The following is a 20,117-nucleotide window of genomic DNA, read 5'->3' as shown; positions in this document are numbered from 1 at the left end:
ACCATAAATCTTTACCGTCAACTAATGTATGTGTGCTAAAAAGTTGACTGGTTGAGAGTCATGGACCTTGATTGTTGGTGCTTTCTATTTAAACCCTAAAGAGTATTCTTCTCAAAAGAGTAGAATAGTTTCCATATAAAGAAAACAACATAGTGCAATTTGGAGCTTTATGGTCCACCTTCAGAATGCAATGTGTTATAGTAAATTTGGGCAGATTATAAGCTCAATGAAAGCTCTATGAGCTGCTTTGTTTTTATTACCATATCATAGCTTGTATTAGTAAGGGCTGGTGTTTCTCACAGGGAAATACTAGCCATCTTGACATTCTTCCAAATTTGTTAAAAGTTTTTAGCCAGTACAGTGGAGGAACAACTGCTAGGCATTTGTGTATGTGTGCAGAAGTCCTTAATAGGCTAACAGATGTACTTCAGTATTATTCCCAGGAGCTAAACATGTCTTGTACTCTGGTGGTATTCTTAGCTTGAGAAACAGATAACATGCAATATTCCGTGAGTCATAGTGCCCAGCACTGCTTTTCCTTCACAGTGGTTTTAAGGAGGATGAATGCTTTGCTTTCCCATCTCTGTGTCTAATTTTAGCAGGCCAGCAGGCAGGAGGACTTTTGGGTCACCTTCTCAGATGATGGTGTCCAAAACATTAAAACTTCAAAATTACTTGCCACTTCTATTTCAGTTTGGGGGGTATTTTCTTAGCACGTTCTGGTTCAGCAAAGTTTTTTGCAAGTAGGTATGGCTGGGTGTTACTGCTATGTTGTTGAATGTTGTATCTGTGTATAAAACATCTGTTCTTACTTTCTGGATAAATACACGGGGTCATGTTTTAGTATTAATTTGTGGCACTCCACTAAACGGACATGAGGGAGACTTGATTGTCTTATTACAAAGCAGAATTGGGCCCACAGTACATTGGTGACAGTCATAAAAGAACCATAATCTGTTCTTTTTACCCTTTTGTTTTAATGGACTGTTAAAGGTAAATTTCTGTCTTGAAAGGAAATAAGATCTTGCAGCTCAAGGTATCTGCTTTTATATTTTTCTTACCAAGGGTGTGACTTGTCCAGAATATGACTGTATTTCTCTCTTTCTCTCTCTGACATGTGTGTACACATACATACACACACACACACAAAAAGAGGATTTATAAATGTTTTGATAATTTTGCTAATGCACATCTTGTCCAATCTTATGATCAAATGTACTTCCCATCATAAGTCATGGCTGAATTTGACTTTACTGTAATTTTCTGCTATTTATAGCAGAAGAAATTCCTCATGCTCTATATAAAGCTATTTAAAATAAGTTTTGCAATCACACAGTGGCAATATAAACTAATCTAAAGCTAGTGTAAGGAACTTTAGCCACACATAAAATTGCAGAAAAGAAATGAAAGCATTTAAAAATCAGTAACTTATATTGTGCACGTTTTGAAAAATTGTAGATTTGTTTGAGGCAGCCTGCCAGAGACAGCATTTGTTTCCTTGCAGCATTTATAACAGTGCTGCACGCCTGAAGTCATGTATCAGTGTGTTTAGAAGCGTTTTATTCCTGAGGTTTTTCCCCTAATATTTTAGCCCATTATTCTTAAGTGTTTAAGCTGGACTGAAAAAACTTTTTAATATTTGGGGTTTTCACATGTGGTAGTGTATTCATAGAGAAGAAAATTTGAAATTTTGCATCAGTGTAGACATGAAAAACAGCATTTTATGCAAATAATTACTCCTTTTAGAAACTGACAATTTAGACACTTGCCAAACCAAAGTATCTTTGAAATTATGTCCATTGTGTCATGAAGTGGTCATGAAACTGCAGCTGTGTGTTACCAAGTGATTATTGGACAATTGCTTCAAAAAATGTTGAAAAATGGAAAAAGATTATTAAGGTGATTTTGGTTATTACCCATTTGGTACCTGAAAACACATAATACAGTGTGTCTGATTTTAAATTTTTAATTTAAATACACTTTAAAATTGCTATAAATTCAGTGAGCTTTGTGCAGATAAAAGTTTGCAGTATTGGTTGAATTCAGTGTTACCTATTTTCATGCTCCAAATCTCCCATACACAAATGAAAATAAGAAAATAAAGTAATATAATCTCATTTTGAAAATTAATACTGCAAAATGTTTTTTCCCCAGAAACAGAACAATTGAATTGTAACAAAGTTTTGTATTTACAATAACTTGATCAGTCTTTTAAAATAAGCATTACTTTTGACTTGCTATTAAAAGCATTTTCATATTTAGTTTTCTGCTGTTTATATTCTTTCAGGATTTCTCTATAACAAAGTCTCTCTTTTTTTTTTTTTTTTTTAACACAGATATCTATCCATACCAAAACTAATATTTGCTACAACCAGAGACTGAAATGGTATGACTGGAGCTTTAAATAATTTGGCTTTTACAGCGCCAACGTTTTCTGAGAACTTGGAACGAAATTTGGGCTCTGCTTCTGCACTATCCTAGGTTATAATGCCATCCTTGCCTAATGAGGGAGGTATGCTAGTCTTGCATTTTTAATAAAGCCTGTTAATTATTCGTTATGCTTGTACCTCTAAGTTACAACAGATAAATGTTTGTGTTTTTAGTTCATTTGTGTATGTTATCTGAGATACAAAGATATTGACAGTTACAACATTATTTTTCAAAGATAACCATGGAACTGCTCCTCTGACTTTGAGTTCGGAACTACCCTATCAAAGCACAATTAAAAGAAAAGTGAGAAAGAAGAAGAATGGAGTCATCACTGCAAATGTCGCTGGCACGAAATATGAAATTGGTAGGAAGCTACATATTTTGTTTGCATCCTAATAGCTATTGACGTGAGTAAATTACTGAGTAATGGGGTTAATTAATGGACTTTGCATGAAGCTGACAGTGAGACATTTCCAAAGGATTTTCTTTTGTAAGAAACCTTTGTTCTTTTTCTTGTAACATGGAATTGATAGCTTTGAACACTGTGCATCTATTACTCCCCATTTGTTACTCAGGGAAGCGCCTTGAAATGCAAAAACTTAAGTAATCAAGAAGGCTGTGGAAAAACCCTCTAATTATGAATAATGTATATGTTTGGAAGTTTACTTAAAGCCTTGGAAGATGAACAGTGTACATTTAATGTTAAATAATTATTATACGGAGGTTTCTCAATACAATCTACTAATGTTTTTTATTTTGATGCTTGGGACTACTTCAGAAAAATCTTTTCTCCTAGAACCTGAGTTATGCCTGGCACATAATGAGTCTTTTCTTTTTTTTTTTTTGTATTAAAATAATGCATGCATTTGCTTTTGTAACTACTGTACCTTGTCTAAGGAGGCATTCTTGACCTCTGTCTGCAGTGACACTTATAGTCATCAGTGTTTTAAAATTAACATATGGGATAGCCAAGATTAAGTCTAAAAGCTGTGCAGGTGGACTTTTACTAGATGTTTGTGGAGTGCCTGAAGCTCTTTACAGTTCCCATCAGTGGTTGTGCTCTGATTCCAGCTGCAGTACAAGGTACTGTAATGTTGTAATGACAGGTTTGCAATCAACTGATGGAAATATTGCAAGATAAATAATAGCTTGCATGCTAACATTGTTCTCAGACAAAAGGTTGAGTATTGGAAGTGTTTAAAATCTTAATTGGTTTTTTAAATTTTGAAAAAGAATCTATTTTAGAGATTCAAAATATTCCTTAAGTATGTGATTCCTCTGTAGTACGTGTGGTAATACGAGAAATGGGATTTGTGAAAACACGTGATGAAGATGAAACGGCTAATCTTATATGGAGTGATTCTGCTGTGCAACAAGAAAAGATTGCTGAACTTCGGAACTACCAGGTAGAGTGGTAGTTAGGATTTCTGACATGTTTCAGTAAACTGCTTCACTCTGAAACATTCAGTAATGTGCCACTTCTGGCCAGTTATATTTCCATGGAGAGACCCCCCAGCCCCCCCAAAACAGCACCAACCAGACTGCAATAAGGCTGTACCACTACATATTTTAAAATCTTATTCTCTTTTCTAGAGTTATTTGTTCATACCACTTAGAATCCGGTGTTTAAATATTCGGGACAGTTCTTTCATGCTTTTGTTTGCTAGTTGGGTGTTGTGAGTGATTGGAGTTTTGAAAGAAGATGCAAAACATCATTTTTAAGTCGCTTTTAAGCAGTAAGTTAACAAGCAGAGCGCTCTCCACAGTTTCTGTGAATAAACAATTCCTTTTTTACCATTACTTTGTGATAGCATTCTTTGTTCCTAGATAGCTTTGTGAGTAAGAGTATTATAGTCTCCTTTCATGTCTGAAATGAAATCAATGGGCATACTCATGTTGGTGGAGGAGAATACAACTTACAGCATCTTCAGTATTGCTAAGAATACATAGTATAATGTAAGATATTATCTTAAATAATTTATGTGTAACACTAATTAAATTTGCCTGAGCACACAGTTGAACAAGTTAAATGATTGTATTAGGTATGCCAGGAAAACTAAAAAGTACCAAAAAAGTTTTGTTTTTTTTCCTTTTTTTTTCTTTCTTCTCCTTCCTCAGAGAATCAACCATTTTCCAGGAATGGGAGAGATCTGCAGAAAGGATTTTCTGGCAAGAAACATGACTAAGTAATCTTTCTTTTAATATTAAGAAGTTTTTCAGCCATAGTATTTAATGCAGTACAATAGTGAACTATTGCTTGTAAGGTTTGTTTATTTTTACAAAGAGGCTATAAGATGACCAAGAATAATTTCCAAAGTTCCTTAATAGCTTTGGCTTTGGTCCTGGATCTGTAGCATTGGAGTGGGCTACTGTATCTCTCCAGTTGACTTCAGTGGAAAATGATGTGGGTTCAGTTCTCTGTCTACGCATTGCAGAATGTAGGAGAGCCTTAAATTATTGTATAATACACTTAATACATAATACACCCAGGCATATATCCTGTAATGGTAGAAGAGAAAAAATAACTAGTATGTGGATGGATATTATTTGTTTAAAATAATTAATGACTATATTTTTGTGTATATCAAATTTAAAAAAACCCTGTTTATATAAGAAATAAGTCAGAGGGGCTCATTTGTCTAATTATAAATTCTCCTCACTCTAGTGGAATAACTGGGTTCTGAGGAATTATCCTAGCTGAGAATCTGTGAGTAAGACCTGTAAGAAAACAATACTAAATAATGATTCAACAGTCTGGTAATAAGGAAATGTTTAGGGATAAATGTGTGTTGAATATTTTGATTCTTCTAATCTAAATTAGTTTAAAGAACAGTTATTGATAGAGTTACTCTTTTGGTCCCCAAATTTACCTACACTGCATTTCCTGTTACCAGAACAGAATTTGTTTTCATATATTAATGTAATTAATATTGATATCTCTTCTCTCTCTCTCTCTCTCTCTCTCTTTCTCTATTTCCTTTTCTGTTTTGAAACGACAACACACAGCATGTAGAATGTATGCAACTATTATGATGCAAATATTACGTGCATTGGTATGGTGTCTACATGTTCTACACGTGGGCCAGAACTCCTTTGTGTCAATACGTGCTAGACAACCACTTTTCACTGCCCCTTCCAGACTTAACTCTATTTAAACAAAGATAGCACATGGAGGCAAACAGCTATTTGGAGAGGTCTTGGAAACAGTGGAACAACATTGGTTGGCTTGGTAGGCGGTGGTATCCCTGTGTATTGCTCCAGTTCTGTCATTTAAAAAAATGTGCAAAATGGACAAAAGGCTCTTTTTATCATGCACATATTGTTTTCAAATACAGTCTTATTATACCTCTCTCAACCTACTGAATTCTGAGATTGAAACACAGTTTAAAGATACTCAGTGTGGAGATTGTACATATTATAGATAAGATGGGAATTTCTCTGATACGGTAACTCTGGGTCAAACATATCTATGCTGTGACCTCACTTAATATCAGTAGGCTTTTAGTCATTCTGTTTTTCGCAGTACTAGCCTCACAATTCAGTACTTAGTATTCATGATTTATAAAAATCAGAATGAAATGCCTTGAGACTGCTTGTGAAACAGACATATGTATGTGAAATCACAAGTCAGTAGGTATACATGGTTGGGCAGGCTCTTGTCTGTAGAGTGGAGGATTTTGTTCCATACAGCTGCTGTTCTTTCTTAAAATTTATTTGAACAGGAATGTGCAGAAACACTAATTCTGTTCTCTTGCTTTTCTGATGCATGTAGTCTTTTCTATTCCTGTTACTGGCTTGTACAGAATAGCTGTGGCTTTTGTACCATTGAGAGTTCATGGAACAACTGCTGAGAACTAGTGGAGAGTAGACTGTTCTTTTACTTCTACCTTTGTTGTTATACTGTTCTCACTCTTCCATTTTATGCAAGCTCTTGGGAATGGAGCGAAAGAACAAATATCCTGGATTTGAGAGGCGAATGCTATTCAGGAGGAATTGCACTTCAGGAATTCCTCTTACAGCCACTATCCAGGCACTCTGGATCACAGGACAATGTGGTTTTCACATGCAGAAGGGTGGAAGGGAGTGGTGTAACATGTAACGTGTGTAATATGAAAGAAGACAACCCAGCACAGAAAGTGTAGGGACACAGAGTAATGGAACAGATAGAAGCAGGAATGTAATTGAGAACAAAAGGAGCCATGAGCATTGTTTTCAAAGGGAATAATCAGAACACAGAAAAGCCAAAAAAAATAAGAGGTGCCATTGTAGGGCCAGCTAGTTCTTATGTCTGTAAATGGTCTCTTAGATGAGATCTCCTCATGTGAAGGATAAGTATTGTTACAGAATGAATACAGTAAGTGGGGGAGAAGGTTTACAGGGTGAATGGGAAGGGGGACAGACCCATGTATGAGATGGTCTTTTTTTGCAGCACCTTTGTTGTTTACATTTAAAAGGTTTGTGAACTGATCATGGACTGTTCTCATCCATACCTATCTATCCATGAAAAGTCAGAGGATCTTGAAACCTAGGCAGTAGAATCTGCATTATTAGACTGACAAGTCGTGTCTTTAGTAACCTACGTTTTGTTCAGCACCTTTGATTTTTTTGCACAGAAATCACTCTGAGAAACAAAAGCACAGTCTGACCTCATCCGTGAGCTAAAATAGCACTCAGAAGAACAATAATTTGCTGTTTAATTCTCAGGCTTCCTGGTAAGGACTGCAAAGGCTAAAGGATAGAGCAGAACAGTGAAAAAGTGGTTACTCACACTAGTGGATAGCAGATGTGCTGGAAAATAGGGCTATTGTAATGGAATAGATCTTGATTCCGCAAGCTACTTGATGATGTTCCTAAGCCATTTCTGAATTGGGCCAAGCAGGGAAAAAACAGAGCTGAATTCTTTTGTGGAAAGTTTTAGTGAGCACCAGGACTTGTAAACAGTGATTAAGTACTCTGCTTCATATTATTGTTTGTATTCTACCCAGTTATGCATAAGATAGAAAAAGGCATATAGAGCTGGTGTACTTGCAGTCACAAAATAATATTAATTTATCTAGAATACCATGAAGCAATATTCATTGAGTAGGGAGTACCTGTATTGAAACCTGTGAGTAAGTTAAATGGCAAGTCTCTTATCGTGTAACACTTCAGGATGCATGTGGTCAATAATTTGGAGAGGGATGGAAACTAACACAGAAATTGCTTTTTGCCTAAAAATAGAATAATTTCTGCCTAGATAAGTTATTCAGTTAGCAACGTAATAACATTTGTAAATATATAGCAGACAGTAGTTTAAAAATATGCATGAATCATGAATTATAATATCTATTCATGTTTTAAAAAACTTTTTCTGAATATTTGGTGGCTTTCATCAAAGCAGATTTGTAAAAATAATACTTACAATGAAGCTGCAGAAGTACTGAACCTCATGCAGTCCTTCAAGACTACTATAGCTATTGTGATTTCTGCAGAGTGTTTGTTGGGTAGTTGGCTAAACAATTTGGTGACAGTGTATCTATTATACCAGTAAGGCTTGGCTACAGTCCTAGCCTTACAAATGTGGTTGGTGGCTCTGTTTTTTCCATTAGTATTTGAGCCACTTAAAGGAAAATTGTCTTATGCTGCATCAGGAGTATTATGTAGGCTCATAGTAGAAATGAAAAATTGAAATGATGTTGTAAGTCTCTTCCACATTTAAGTTGTCCTGACACTATTAGTTTTTATTACAAAAGGAGAAGTATGCCTAAATCTGTAATTAATTAAAAAGTATTAAAATTCATCCTAGTGCCATTTCTAAAAAAAAAAAAAAAGAAGTTGGGGAACTTCCTATGTCAGTTAATTTCTTTTTAAACACCCAGTCAGTTTCTGTTGGCCTGTGGATATTTGTATTTTAGATGTGTCAACCCTATGTTACAGAGTAGTTTTGAGTTACACAAACTAAATTCATATGAGGTTATGTATGAAGTTTCAGGTATTCTGAGTACCTGAAACAAGCTAGCTGCACCAGTATTTAACTCAGCTTGGACTAAATTTATTCTGCTGGGAGCTATGGTATACCAATCTGCATAGTACCACCAAGTCCACATTGCTCCTATAACTTGGCTGTTAACCAGTATTAAAGCTACTTGGTTTAAAGCTAACCCATGTGTATCTTGCCTCTACTGCCAGTCTGGCGTGTGTATGTGCTTCCTATCTGCCAGATGCAGAGCTTTGGGTGATAGAAATGAATTCTCTACCTTTTTTCCTCTTCTATTTGTCTTTTCTGCACAGACAACAGAACTATAAAATATGCATACTGCCTCAGCTGCCATGGCTGTTAAAGCAGGGAGATCAGGACCTTGCTGCCTCTTTTGAACCAGATTCAGTTTCAGAGATTGTTGCCTATGATGCCTTAACCTTATTTTTGGTTTAGTTCTTTTGTTTTTCCCCCCTTGTCTTGCTTTGCATTTCTTTGCTTTCTTTTGACTAAATAAGGTTCTCGGGTAATCTTAATCGCAGTATGCTGGTACCAAACACAAATCCAAGCTTGGGTGTTTTGCCCTATATTGGAGGTGCATGAGCAGTTGCTTGGGCTGTGTCAAAGTATATTTACTACAATTCCTTACTTTTGAACTTCCTTCAAAAGACTAAAAAGAAACAAAAGACTCTTCTTAAATTGCTTCCATTTTAATTTCAAATCCAGTCCTTGTTATTAATATTTTTTGCACCCATGAAGAAACTCCAAATATACCAGGTCCTCTTTCTTTGTGTGTGTTGATCCTCATACATCCTCAAACACATACTAATGTGAAAATTAAAATACTTGCCAAATATTCCAACCCCTCCTAAGGAGAAAAAAAAAAAAGAAAAAAAAAAGAGGAATACAGGAGTCTATTAGGTAGGTGTCGTGGTTTAACCCCAGCCAGCAACTAAGCACCACGCAGCTGCTCACTCACTCCCCTCCATGCAGTGGGATGGGGGAGAGAATCAGAAGGAAAAAAGTAAAACTCGTGGGTTTAGGAACAGTTTAATAGAACAGAAAGGAAGAAACTAATAAAGATAATAACAATAATAAAATGACAATAATAATAAAAGGATTGGAATACACAAAACAAGTGATGCACAATGCAATTGCTTACCACTCGCTGACTGATGCCCAGTTAGTTCCTGAGCAGTGATTCACTCCCAGTTTATATACTGGGCATGATGTCACATGGTATGGAATACCCATTTGGCCAGTTTGGATCAGCTGCCCTGGCTGTGTCCCCTCCCAGCTTCTTGTGCCCCTCCAGCCTTCTTGCTGGCTGGGCTGAGAAGCTGAAAAATCCTTCACTTAGTCTACACATGACTTAGCAACATTTGAAAACATCAGTGTGTTATCAAGATTCTTCTCATACTGAATCCAAAACATAACACTATACCAGGTACTAGAAAGAAAATTAACTATCACAGCTGAAACAAGGACAGTAGGGAAAGATCTATAATCACATGGTGAATTGTAAGTTTACTATTTCTAAGAATATGAACAGCATTAAATAGTCTGAGTAACTGAACAAAAACTGTAACAGGAGTGAGAAGGATACCAGGAAATGAGATGGATGCCAGTAATGTAATAAGCAAATATGATTCAATACTAAGCAAAAATGCACAAGATAGTCTGCTTTTGTTGTTCTCAAAGTATGCATATAAATATGTTATAGAGCTCTAACTATTTTTAAACAACTGGAGAAGTATGCTTTCATATTACAGCATTTTGCTAAAAAAGTTTCCTTCTCAAATTATTGTAAATGCTTTTTAATCCTGAGTTTTGAAACATCAAAGTAGTTAAAAGATTTTAACTTTTTTTTTTTTGGTTTTTTTTTTACACTTTTTTGCAGAATGATCAAGAGTCAGCCTCAGGAGTATAGTTTTATTCCTCGAACATGGATCTTCCCTGCAGAATACACACAGTTTCAGAACTACGTAAAAGAACTGAAGAAGAAGCGTAGACAGAAAACTTTCATAGTCAAACCAGCTAACGGTGCAATGGGACATGGGTAAGTTGTGTATTAACTTCAGTCTTCTTACTCATTAAAGGTGAAATCCAATGCTATTTACAACATTAACAGAAGCTGTGTATTAGTAAGAAGATTGTATTTCAAATTGTATGTTGTATGAAAGTTCATGTAATGGATGAAGGCTTAACAAGCAGAAACAGCTAAAATACAAAGCTAAATTGAAGTGGTATTTTAATGTTGTTCTGCATGTGACATAATTGGAGAATGCATTTTCTGATGAAGCTCAATTCTTAAGATCAGGATTATTTTTATTGTGAATTTATCTAAAAAATATTTATTAATCTGTTGTGCTTAGAATTACAGGGTGAGGTTGTATTGGCTTAGACAAATGTACTCTTCGCTGGGTGAAAAACTGGCTGGCTGGATGATCCCAGAGGGTTGTGGTGAATGGAGTTAAATCCAGTTGGCGGCGGGTCACAAGTGGTGTTCCCCAGGGCTCAGTATTGGGGCTGGTTCTGTGTAATATCTTTATCAATGATCTGGATGAGGGGATCAAGTGCACCCTCAGTAAGTTTGCAGATGACACCAAGTTGGGAGGGAGGGTTGATCTGCTCAAGGGTAGGGAGGCTCTACAGAGGGATCTGGACAGGCTGGATTGATGGGCTGAGGCCAATTGTATGAGGTTCAACAAGGCCAAGTGCCGGGTCCTGCACTTGGGTCACAACAACCCCGTGCAGTGCTGCAGGCTTGGGGAAGAGTGGCTGGAAAGCTGCCCGGCAGAAAAGGACCTGGGTGTGCTGGTCGACAGCCGGCTGAATATGAGCCAGCAGTGTGCCCAGGTGGCCAAGAAGGCCAAGGGCATCCTGGCCTGCATCAGAAATAGTGTGGCCAGCAGGAGCAGGGAGGTGGTTGTTCCCCTGTACTGGGCACTGGTGAGGCTGCACCTTGAGTACTGTGTTCAGTTTTGGGCCCCTCACTACAGGAAAGACATTGAGGTGCTGGAGTGTGGTCAGAGGAGGGCAACCAAGCTGGTGAGGGGCCTGGAGCATAGGTCTTATGAGGAGCAGCTGAGGGAACTGGGGTTGTTTAGTCTGGAGAAAAGGAGGCTGAGGGGAGACCTTATCGTGCTCTACAACTACCTGAAAGGGAGTTGTAGTGAGGTGGGTGCTGGTCTCTTCTGTAGGTGACTGGAGATAGGATGAGAGGAAATGGCCTCAAGTTGCGGCACGGGAGGTTTAGGTTGGATATTACGAAAAATTTCTTTACTGAAAGGGTTGTCAGACATTGGAACAGGCTGCCCGGGGAAATGGTTTAGTCACCATCCCTGGAGGTATTCAAAAAGCACATAGACAAGGCACTTCAGGACATGGTTTAGTGGGCATGTTTGATGGTTGGACTTGATGATCTTGAAGGTCTTTTCCAACCTAGATGATTCTGTGATTCTATGATTGGGCATAAATGACAGGGTTTCAGTGGCTGGGGGCTGCAGGAGTGCCATGTGGGAGAAGGTCGGGACCTTCCACAGTTCTGAGACAAGCCCAACCACCCCATTGCATGGCAAAACTGCAGCCAGTTAGAGAAGTACAAACATATTTAAGAGTGGCAGCCATGAGGTGTAGGAGAAACAGAGGAGATGCTGTTGGGGATGTGGCTGGAGGTGTACTCTTAGAAGGAGGTGACACCCATGCTGGAGGAGGAACACCCCTGAAAAGACTGCAACCTCCAGTTTTGCATGTGACAGGGCTTCACAGTAAAAAACAGTGAGATAAATATTGCAATTCCATTCTTAACTCTGTTCTTGGTTTTAGATATTTCAATTTTAGCTGTTATTGCTTTTAATGTCGGTTTGGATTATACAGAAGAGTAAAGCTCTTATTTATTGAAAAAATATCAGAATTACTGTAAATGTAAAGCCCCCAAATTTTTCCATTTCCTTATTTTCCAGTCCTCTTGATAAGGGCAAGATAAGCTGAAGGGAAAGGTAGTGGTATAATTCAGAGAAATGCCTGGAAGGTACTTAAATACATTAGGAGTATTCGGCACCAGAACACTGAAAGGTATCATTAATAGAGTATAAGATTAAGGCAACAAAGCTATGGGAATTTGGGGTTAATAATTATACACTGAAAAATATTAGCCATTACAATTATTTGAAATTCTATGTAGTTAGGGACTGCCAGTTTATAGTCCGTATATAAACCATTTTTTCATTCTGATGTGGGGAAACTGGAATACAGAAATACTGAGCTTAATCTTTGCCATCCTTAGTGGTACTGATCAGTGTCCTGCTTTGCTACCATCATCACTAAGTCAGGTTAGCACTGAAAGTTCTTTGCAACCTGTACCTTGGGCAGAAGTTGTGGCAAAGACTAGAAGCCTATTTTTAGAGCCGCATGGGGAATAATCACAGAAGCTGGAGATGAGTTGCTCTGTCAAACAATTTCTAAGTGTAGAAAGAACCCATTATTACAAACTGTTGAATCAAAAGAAGCAGAATGTTATTTTTAAATGGCTCATTGCCTTTTTTCATCCAGTGAAGCGCCATAAAGGACAGGAAACCAAAAGTCATGTAAGCAAATGGAACTTTTTCTCTACCCTGCAAATCAGATATGGAAGTCTCTTTCTCCAGGTAGACTTTAGCCTGACTACCTGGCTGGGTGACCATGAAAATCTATTTCGAAGAGTAATGTCAAAATTCCATGGTTTTTTAAAATAACTTTTGTTTTTACCAGGATCTCTTTAATAAGAAATGGAGAAAAGTTACAAGCTCAGGATCACTTGATTGTTCAGGAATATCTTGACAAACCATTTCTTATGGAAGGCTACAAGTTTGATTTACGTGTGTATATTCTTGTAACGTCCTGTGATCCATTAAAAGTATTTTTATATCATGATGGACTAGTGAGAATGGGCACAGAGAAGTATCATCCCCCCAGTGACTCAAACTTGGTAAGCTGGAGTTCCTTCCAATTTTGCATGTAGACTTCTACCTTTCTAGTGTTTGGAGGAGGTAAAATAAAATAAGTTGTGACATGAGATTTCATTTGGTATTCATCTGGCTGAACTCTTGCATTGTCATTGAAGAGAAAAAATTAAAATGCAAAAATATTTAACTCATGCTTTTCTATCAAAATCACAAGTATAGCCATATTACTGCTTATGTATAAAAATTTTATATGACTTTGCCTGTATGTATGCTAAAGAGTTTAAATATTTTGTAATAGAAAGAAAAATATGTCAATTATTGACATTCAACCCAGAAAAAATGAAGCAAAGAAAATCACTTCAAGAATAGTTACATTGCTTTTATATTTATCTGAGACTCAGTTTGGGGGTGGGCAAGGGGTAAGGTTTACCTCCTGCTAGATCATTATTTAACAACCCTGAAGTTCAGAGCTTCTGCTGAGGGTCCTGTAATGTTTTAGCCATTTTGTTGGGAACCTATGCAGAAAACAAGAGAAACAGCGATACAAAAGACCACTGCATGAGAGTGGTTACTGCAGTCCTTGAACGTGAGGGAATCTGCTGCTGGTGCTGTTTGTCAGTGACCACTTCAGCAGGGAAAGGAGTATGTACTTGACAACTTTAGGATGATACAGCAGGGCTGCCTATAGCAGAGAACCAAGAAATGGTAAGGGACATGTTAAAGTTTTTGGACACATTAATCCTCCTGTTCACTGTATAGCATCTTCCTCTTTTGAGAGATGTAACCCCTGTCTTCTGGCACAGACCAAAATGCAGATGTCTGTTAAGGAAGAAGTGGATTTGAAGTATAGGGAGGCATCAGTAGAGTTGCGTTTCTTATACCTCACTCTACTCTGTTGCTACTCTATCTTTCCTTTTCCCCACTGTATACTTTTGGAGCTGTTTCAGTGTAATTCTGCAATAGACAACACATGGAGACCCTTTTTCTCCACTTGTCACTTAAAATTGTGACTCTTTTAGTGCACCTTTGAAGAATGCAGGTATAATTTCGAGCCCAGTACAAATGCTGTATTTTGAAGAGTTCCAAAACTATATTTGGAATAGTTTGCTTTTAATTTTTTTTTATATTGTTACTAATCTCACCATTAGCAGCACTGAAACATGCTCTGAGCATTTGAACAGAACAGGCAGTTGTTTCTGTGTTCTCACAACTGTTCATGTTGTAGTTTGTCTGTTGTATGAAATAACCTGGCTTATCACTAATTACATTGTTCTTTGGATGACATTGTTCCACAGTGACATTGTTCCAGATAACTTCAGACTAAAGATTAGTTCAGATGTTTAACAAAACACTTTTCATTTTTTTGTAGTCTGAAAAATAATTGCTTTTGTCTGAAATAATGTCATGGAAAGATGACAGTTATAGTGACTCAAAACCAATAGGTTTCACAATGATTCTCAACGCAGTAATTGGAAGCCATAGGAGAAATTCATTAGTTGTAGTGCTAATACAATATATTGTTAATTAGCCCGCAATTAAATTGATTGGTTTTGTTAATTTCATTAAGTTTTTTTTTTATACATAAGTAAGTGCAGTGATATAAATGACAGCAGAAGGCTTGTGTTATCTATTGGCTGTCTTATCAAAAAGGAATTGGAGCAGAAGGCTTATGGTCAGCTTAGATTATCAACTACACTCAAGTAAGGAATCAAACATGACAGAGAACTGTCACTGTGATGAGGACAGTCATCATAGTAGCGTAAGTGGAAAGCTGAATTAATATCTATACTGGGAGATAATGTAAACATATAAATCATGACTTATAAATTGTCCTTGGAAAGGTAATTTTTTTTTTTTTTAAATGCAACTGATAACATGAATCCATTGCTGGTGAAGTTTTGCTCCATAAAGGAGCTATAGCATTCATTTATGTAATGTGTATTTTGAAATTTACCTCCATCTGATGTTTGGCTACCAGCCAGTCAAAAATGAGCAGTTTTGGCAGATATCAACATGGCAGATGAGTTTATATGTAAAAGATATTTTAAAGTATCACTATCATGAGAACATTTCTCAGAAATAAACCTCAGTGAAAACTGAAATGTGGGATTGTCTATGAAACAGATGCCAGAGTGTTTTTTAGCACTTTTAAAGTAGCACTTCAAAATACCATCTTTATTGTTTGCTACTTGTGCAATGTAATCATTCTGTAAGTTATGATAATTGTTCTTCACTTTTGTAGGTAGTTGATTACATACAGACCTGTAAAAATGGCAGATATATTGTATTGCCTAACCAGATGCTGAGCAGTGGATCAGTTGACTGCAACTGGCTTAAATACAAGCACAGGTTTTGTTATAAGAAGGCTAGAACGTTCAATAGATGAAGTCTCCAATAATCAGAAACACTAAATCTGCACATAGTGTATTTGCAAATATGAACTGTTTGACTATGTTATTACTGATTTAACATATTTTTTTTCTTTTAATTATTTTGAATTGACCATTCTAGTGTTGTATTTAAGGTTTTTTTTAATGTCTTTTCTCCCTTTTTTTAGAGTCAATTGTATATGCATCTGACTAACTACTCTGTCAATAAACATAATGAACACTTTGAACGGGATGAAACAGAAGACAAAGGAAGCAAACGCTCCATAAAATGGTTTACTGAGTTTCTAGAAACAAATAATCTTGATGTGTCCAAATTCTGGAGTGATATTTCAGTAAGATAAAACTAATATGCTTTTCTTTATTTTGTGTATTAGAAAATTAATTGCTTCTGCCATATGCTTCACTGGAATCCAGAATGATTTTTGAAACTTTATTAATCCAAATTCTCAGCAATGCATGCCACAAAGGACATACTGTAAATGATGATTATGTTTTTTAAAAGACTAAATTCAGAGTCTGATTATAAATTTAATGTTAAACTTTTTCTGAGGGACAAAAGCCCTTTCAAACAGTTATTCACATAAGTAATACAATACAAAGAAACCATCTCATTTAAATTCTTGGAGACTTTTCTAGAGTATGAAGTGAATTTTATGTGTGAATATTTACAAAATTATAGTCAGCGTTCCATATATATGTGGACTCAAACTGTGCCATTGAAGTCAGTGGTTATGTTACAGGTGTCTTTAGGTGAGGAACAGACCTAAGATTGTTAGATCTTAGGTACCATCTGTACGTATGATTCTGAGAATATTTATTGAAAATTATATTGCAAAATGAAATGGGTGAAGATTGGCTATACTATACTTTGTTCCCAATATGCCTTTAATATTTATGACATATCTAAAAGTACATGTGTACTATGGAAAGTTTAGCAATATACTCTAAAGCTATATAAAAAAAACTATATAAGTTACTCCGTAGGAATAGTTTATTTATTATAGACCACTTATTTGGTATTTTAGATCTTTTTTTTTTTTTTAGTAGATACTTTAATGAAATTTGAAAGATTAGAAACACATAAGTTCAATATATACTGGTGTCTTCTCTCCTGATGAACTTTTCTGAAAAAAATCCCTACAGGAGTTAGTTGTGAAGACTCTTATAGTTGCAGAGCCACATGTTCTTCATGCTTATCGCATGTGCAGGCCAGGGCAAGCACCAGGAAGTGACAGTGTCTGCTTTGAAGTCCTGGGATTTGATATTCTGCTGGACAGAAAACTAAAACCTTGGCTCCTAGAGGTAAACCTCTTTAAACAAATGTAAATTTTTAAGAGTAAAGTTAACTAAGCCTCAGCTGAATCTATTATCTATGTAAGAAAACTTCCAAAGAAAATCTGTGCATTGCAGGGGATACTGTTGTTGAGTACATATATGGATGCTGCAGAAAAAGCACCATCTGGAAATGCTGCCTTGCAGTGATATTTGGAGACTCAGGTAAAGGTAGTTGTTTTCCTGGAGGAATGTTGCATTTCAGATGTTTTTGGAAGTTTTAATGAGAAATGTGATGTTAATCCAGTTGTAATTCTAGCTAAAGGACCTTGTTTATAGCAGTTGGGTGCTACTTAGATTTCTTTAATGACTATGACTCTGTAATATAGCTCTGGCAACTTTTGTGAATGTATGGTCTTAATTTTCTTTTTTTGGGGATATGTGTTCTTTTCTTCTCCTGTGGCTTTTAAAACCACCCACATAAACAGAGGAAACTTGCTCAGTATACATGAAATGCTGTCAAACAATTGGCATATCCTCCAATATGTTAGTGGTACAGTTAAGCTTAAGTGGTACTCGCACACATTTTCAACCAGGAATACTTGAGGTTTGTCTATTCTGTCTCTTTGATTATGCTATTAATAACATATAGATGAAGTTCACTTGTCTTTTTTCAGATTGTCTTATATCATTATATTAACTGGTTGGGAGGCTGTTCAGCTGGAGGAAAAAAGCAAAATGTATTAAAAAATCTGTCTATTGACAATAAATCATGAATATGATTTGGCTACTGATGAGCAAAATGTACACAATTTACTGAATTATAACCTTGTTCTCAGGCCGTTAATGCTGTCAACAGTTGTTTTGTCATACTTATTTCTCTCAGGAGTTCAGTATAATTTTAAACAGAAAAATAAAATTCCTTCACTGTTGCTATACACACATAAGCGTATTTGGTGGCTTTGATGTCATGTGCTCCTTTTGGCTAGCACATGAACTTAGTCTGCACTACATTGACATCTTCTGTTTTTGCCAAGGAAAGCCTACTCTCTCTTTCATTTAGCTCTACACTTCCAGATTATCATCTATAGGTTGCCTGTAGCTTGCATGTAAGTGTATGTAGTTGTTTAAGTACAGACTGAAGTTGGTCTGTGTATGCATTTCATCCAGCCTTGTAGCAAATGGTAACAGACCTCTTCTATGAGAGATGGTGAGTCAACTTGTGTAGTGAATCGATTTTAAAGGACACCCCCCTATCTCCTTGGATGTTTACATGCAGTATGGAGATTTTATGGGATTTGATTCGCCATTTGTGATAATAGGTATCAGAGGAGAATCATACTATCCTAAACTCCTTGTTTGTGAGGGAAGGATGTCATAAAGTAGTAAATGCTGCTCTGGTATTTTGGGTTGCTGGAGAAAACTTCAGGAGTTGGAGTTGTGTACCTGGTAATTATTTTTTTTAAATATAGAAGTCTAATTATTTCCTTTTCTGCTTTTGGTGATAGAGGTATCTTTCAACTGATTTTGCCAGACTTTGAACTAAACTAACAGAAATTTCAAACTTTGAAACTTAATAATTGAGTTTCTATACTCATCCACTAATTTTTACTGTGCTTGTTCATGTTTTTTGCAACACTCTCAGAACAAACACACAGTATGTATATGTATGCACACTGTACATATACTGTATGTATTGTAGTAAAGGTCAAATACACACTGTGTGTATATATATATATATACACACATGATACATAATATATATGTGTATTGTATGTATATGTATATATTTTTTTTTTTTTTTTTTTTTCCCTTAAAACAGTTTTGGCTTCTTCCCCAGCTTTCTACTCTTACCTCTTTCCACCATATCCCTCTTGCCAAAACCCTATTAGGAGAGTGAATCACTCTTTCTCACAGTGGTAACAAGTATCAATCACAAGGCCCTGGATGTTCCCAGTGTTATGGGAAAATTGTCAAAATAGGATTAGGATGGTAAGTCTAGTTTCATGTTTCCCTACCTCATGTAGCTATTCTGTTATAAAGATAGCTTAATAAACTGTTATAAGAAATAAATTGTGCAACATTATATTGTCTCTGCTTTCCTGAGATGACTTTTGTTTATGTTGCCTTGATGTGATGTAGCTCTCCTGCCCCTTGATGCTACTGAACTTCCGGAACCTTCTACTGAAGTGAGGGCTGTGGGAAATGCATGATTGCCATCTTGTGGTACCAAATGCTTCTGGCAAGCATCTGTGCAGTCCCAGCAGCCTCAATCCTTTCCAAGTAGCAACAACTACCTAGATTTCCCTTCAGTTCCCAGAAAATCCAGTTTTACTCTCTTTGACCAAAATTTCCAAGCTAGGTTATTTTACGTAAATAGGAAAATTATACAGCTGAAGTTCTTGGATGGACTCCAGACTTGTTCAACCTCATTATATTCATTTGGGATCACAAAGTGGTGATACTGGAGAAAAAGGTCACATTTTAATAACTACCTCAAGTGCAGGATACCCAACTTCCCTTGTGATTTATGCAGGTGAAAGAAACTCAGCTTATGTACAGATCCACAAATTTATTATTTAGTGTAACTGAACTAGCAAAAACTATTCAAAACTTTGTTATCAGCCCAGTTAAAATGACTGGACATCTTAGGACAAAGTATCCAATTATTGCTAATTCCTATTAATAAAGTAGTTAAAGCTCACATACACAAGCTTTTTGGTATCTGCTCCTTTCTCTTGTGTTACACTTACCCAGCCTGTGCCCCTGGAGATCCAAAGGCAGGAGAGGTCTACTCCAAAAAAAGATGGGTAGGTGGTCATAGCAAGTTGTCAGTGTCTTGTGTTCTTCACCAGGAAGAACACAGTGTTGATGGTGAAGATTTCTTCCTCTTTGCTCTTAGCTTTACTTAGGGTTATTTTTATTCCTTTGCTGCCACTGTCCATTTACTGGCTGTTCATTCACTGGCCAGAGATTTCGCATTGTCTCCAAGTTTTACCATAAGTCATTTGTTTTACATTTCCTGGATTCTTGCTCTCTGTTCTCTTTGTTATCCCTAGACTCAGTGTTATCTAATTCACAAGGTTGCATTCCTATAGTGAACGCTACTTGGCCACTGTGATA

General features: G+C 36.5%; 1 protein-coding gene across 5 annotated transcripts in view; it reads left to right on the top strand.

Moving 5' to 3' along the window:
• The window catches only part of TTLL7 (tubulin tyrosine ligase like 7), an 81,517-nt gene that overhangs the window by 17,838 nt on the left and 43,562 nt on the right, over positions 1 to 20,117 (top strand). For all 5 annotated transcript variants that reach the window (XM_049808633.1, XM_049808632.1, XM_049808635.1 and 2 more), the window contains 8 exons: positions 2,337 to 2,512; positions 2,666 to 2,794; positions 3,715 to 3,836; positions 4,549 to 4,616; positions 10,287 to 10,445; positions 13,139 to 13,355; positions 15,890 to 16,054; positions 16,866 to 17,024. In XM_049808633.1, the coding sequence (XP_049664590.1) occupies positions 2,488 to 2,512; positions 2,666 to 2,794; positions 3,715 to 3,836; positions 4,549 to 4,616; positions 10,287 to 10,445; positions 13,139 to 13,355; positions 15,890 to 16,054; positions 16,866 to 17,024 (1,044 nt within the window). In that variant the 5' untranslated portion in view covers positions 2,337 to 2,487. The remainder of the gene's footprint in view (positions 1 to 2,336; positions 2,513 to 2,665; positions 2,795 to 3,714; positions 3,837 to 4,548; positions 4,617 to 10,286; positions 10,446 to 13,138; positions 13,356 to 15,889; positions 16,055 to 16,865; positions 17,025 to 20,117) is intronic.

Source organism: Accipiter gentilis, chromosome 8, assembly GCF_929443795.1.
Source record: "Accipiter gentilis chromosome 8, bAccGen1.1, whole genome shotgun sequence".
In the NCBI taxonomy this organism is placed as follows: Eukaryota; Metazoa; Chordata; class Aves; order Accipitriformes; family Accipitridae; genus Astur; species Astur gentilis.
This window is presented reverse-complemented; position numbering and strand designations above follow the sequence as displayed.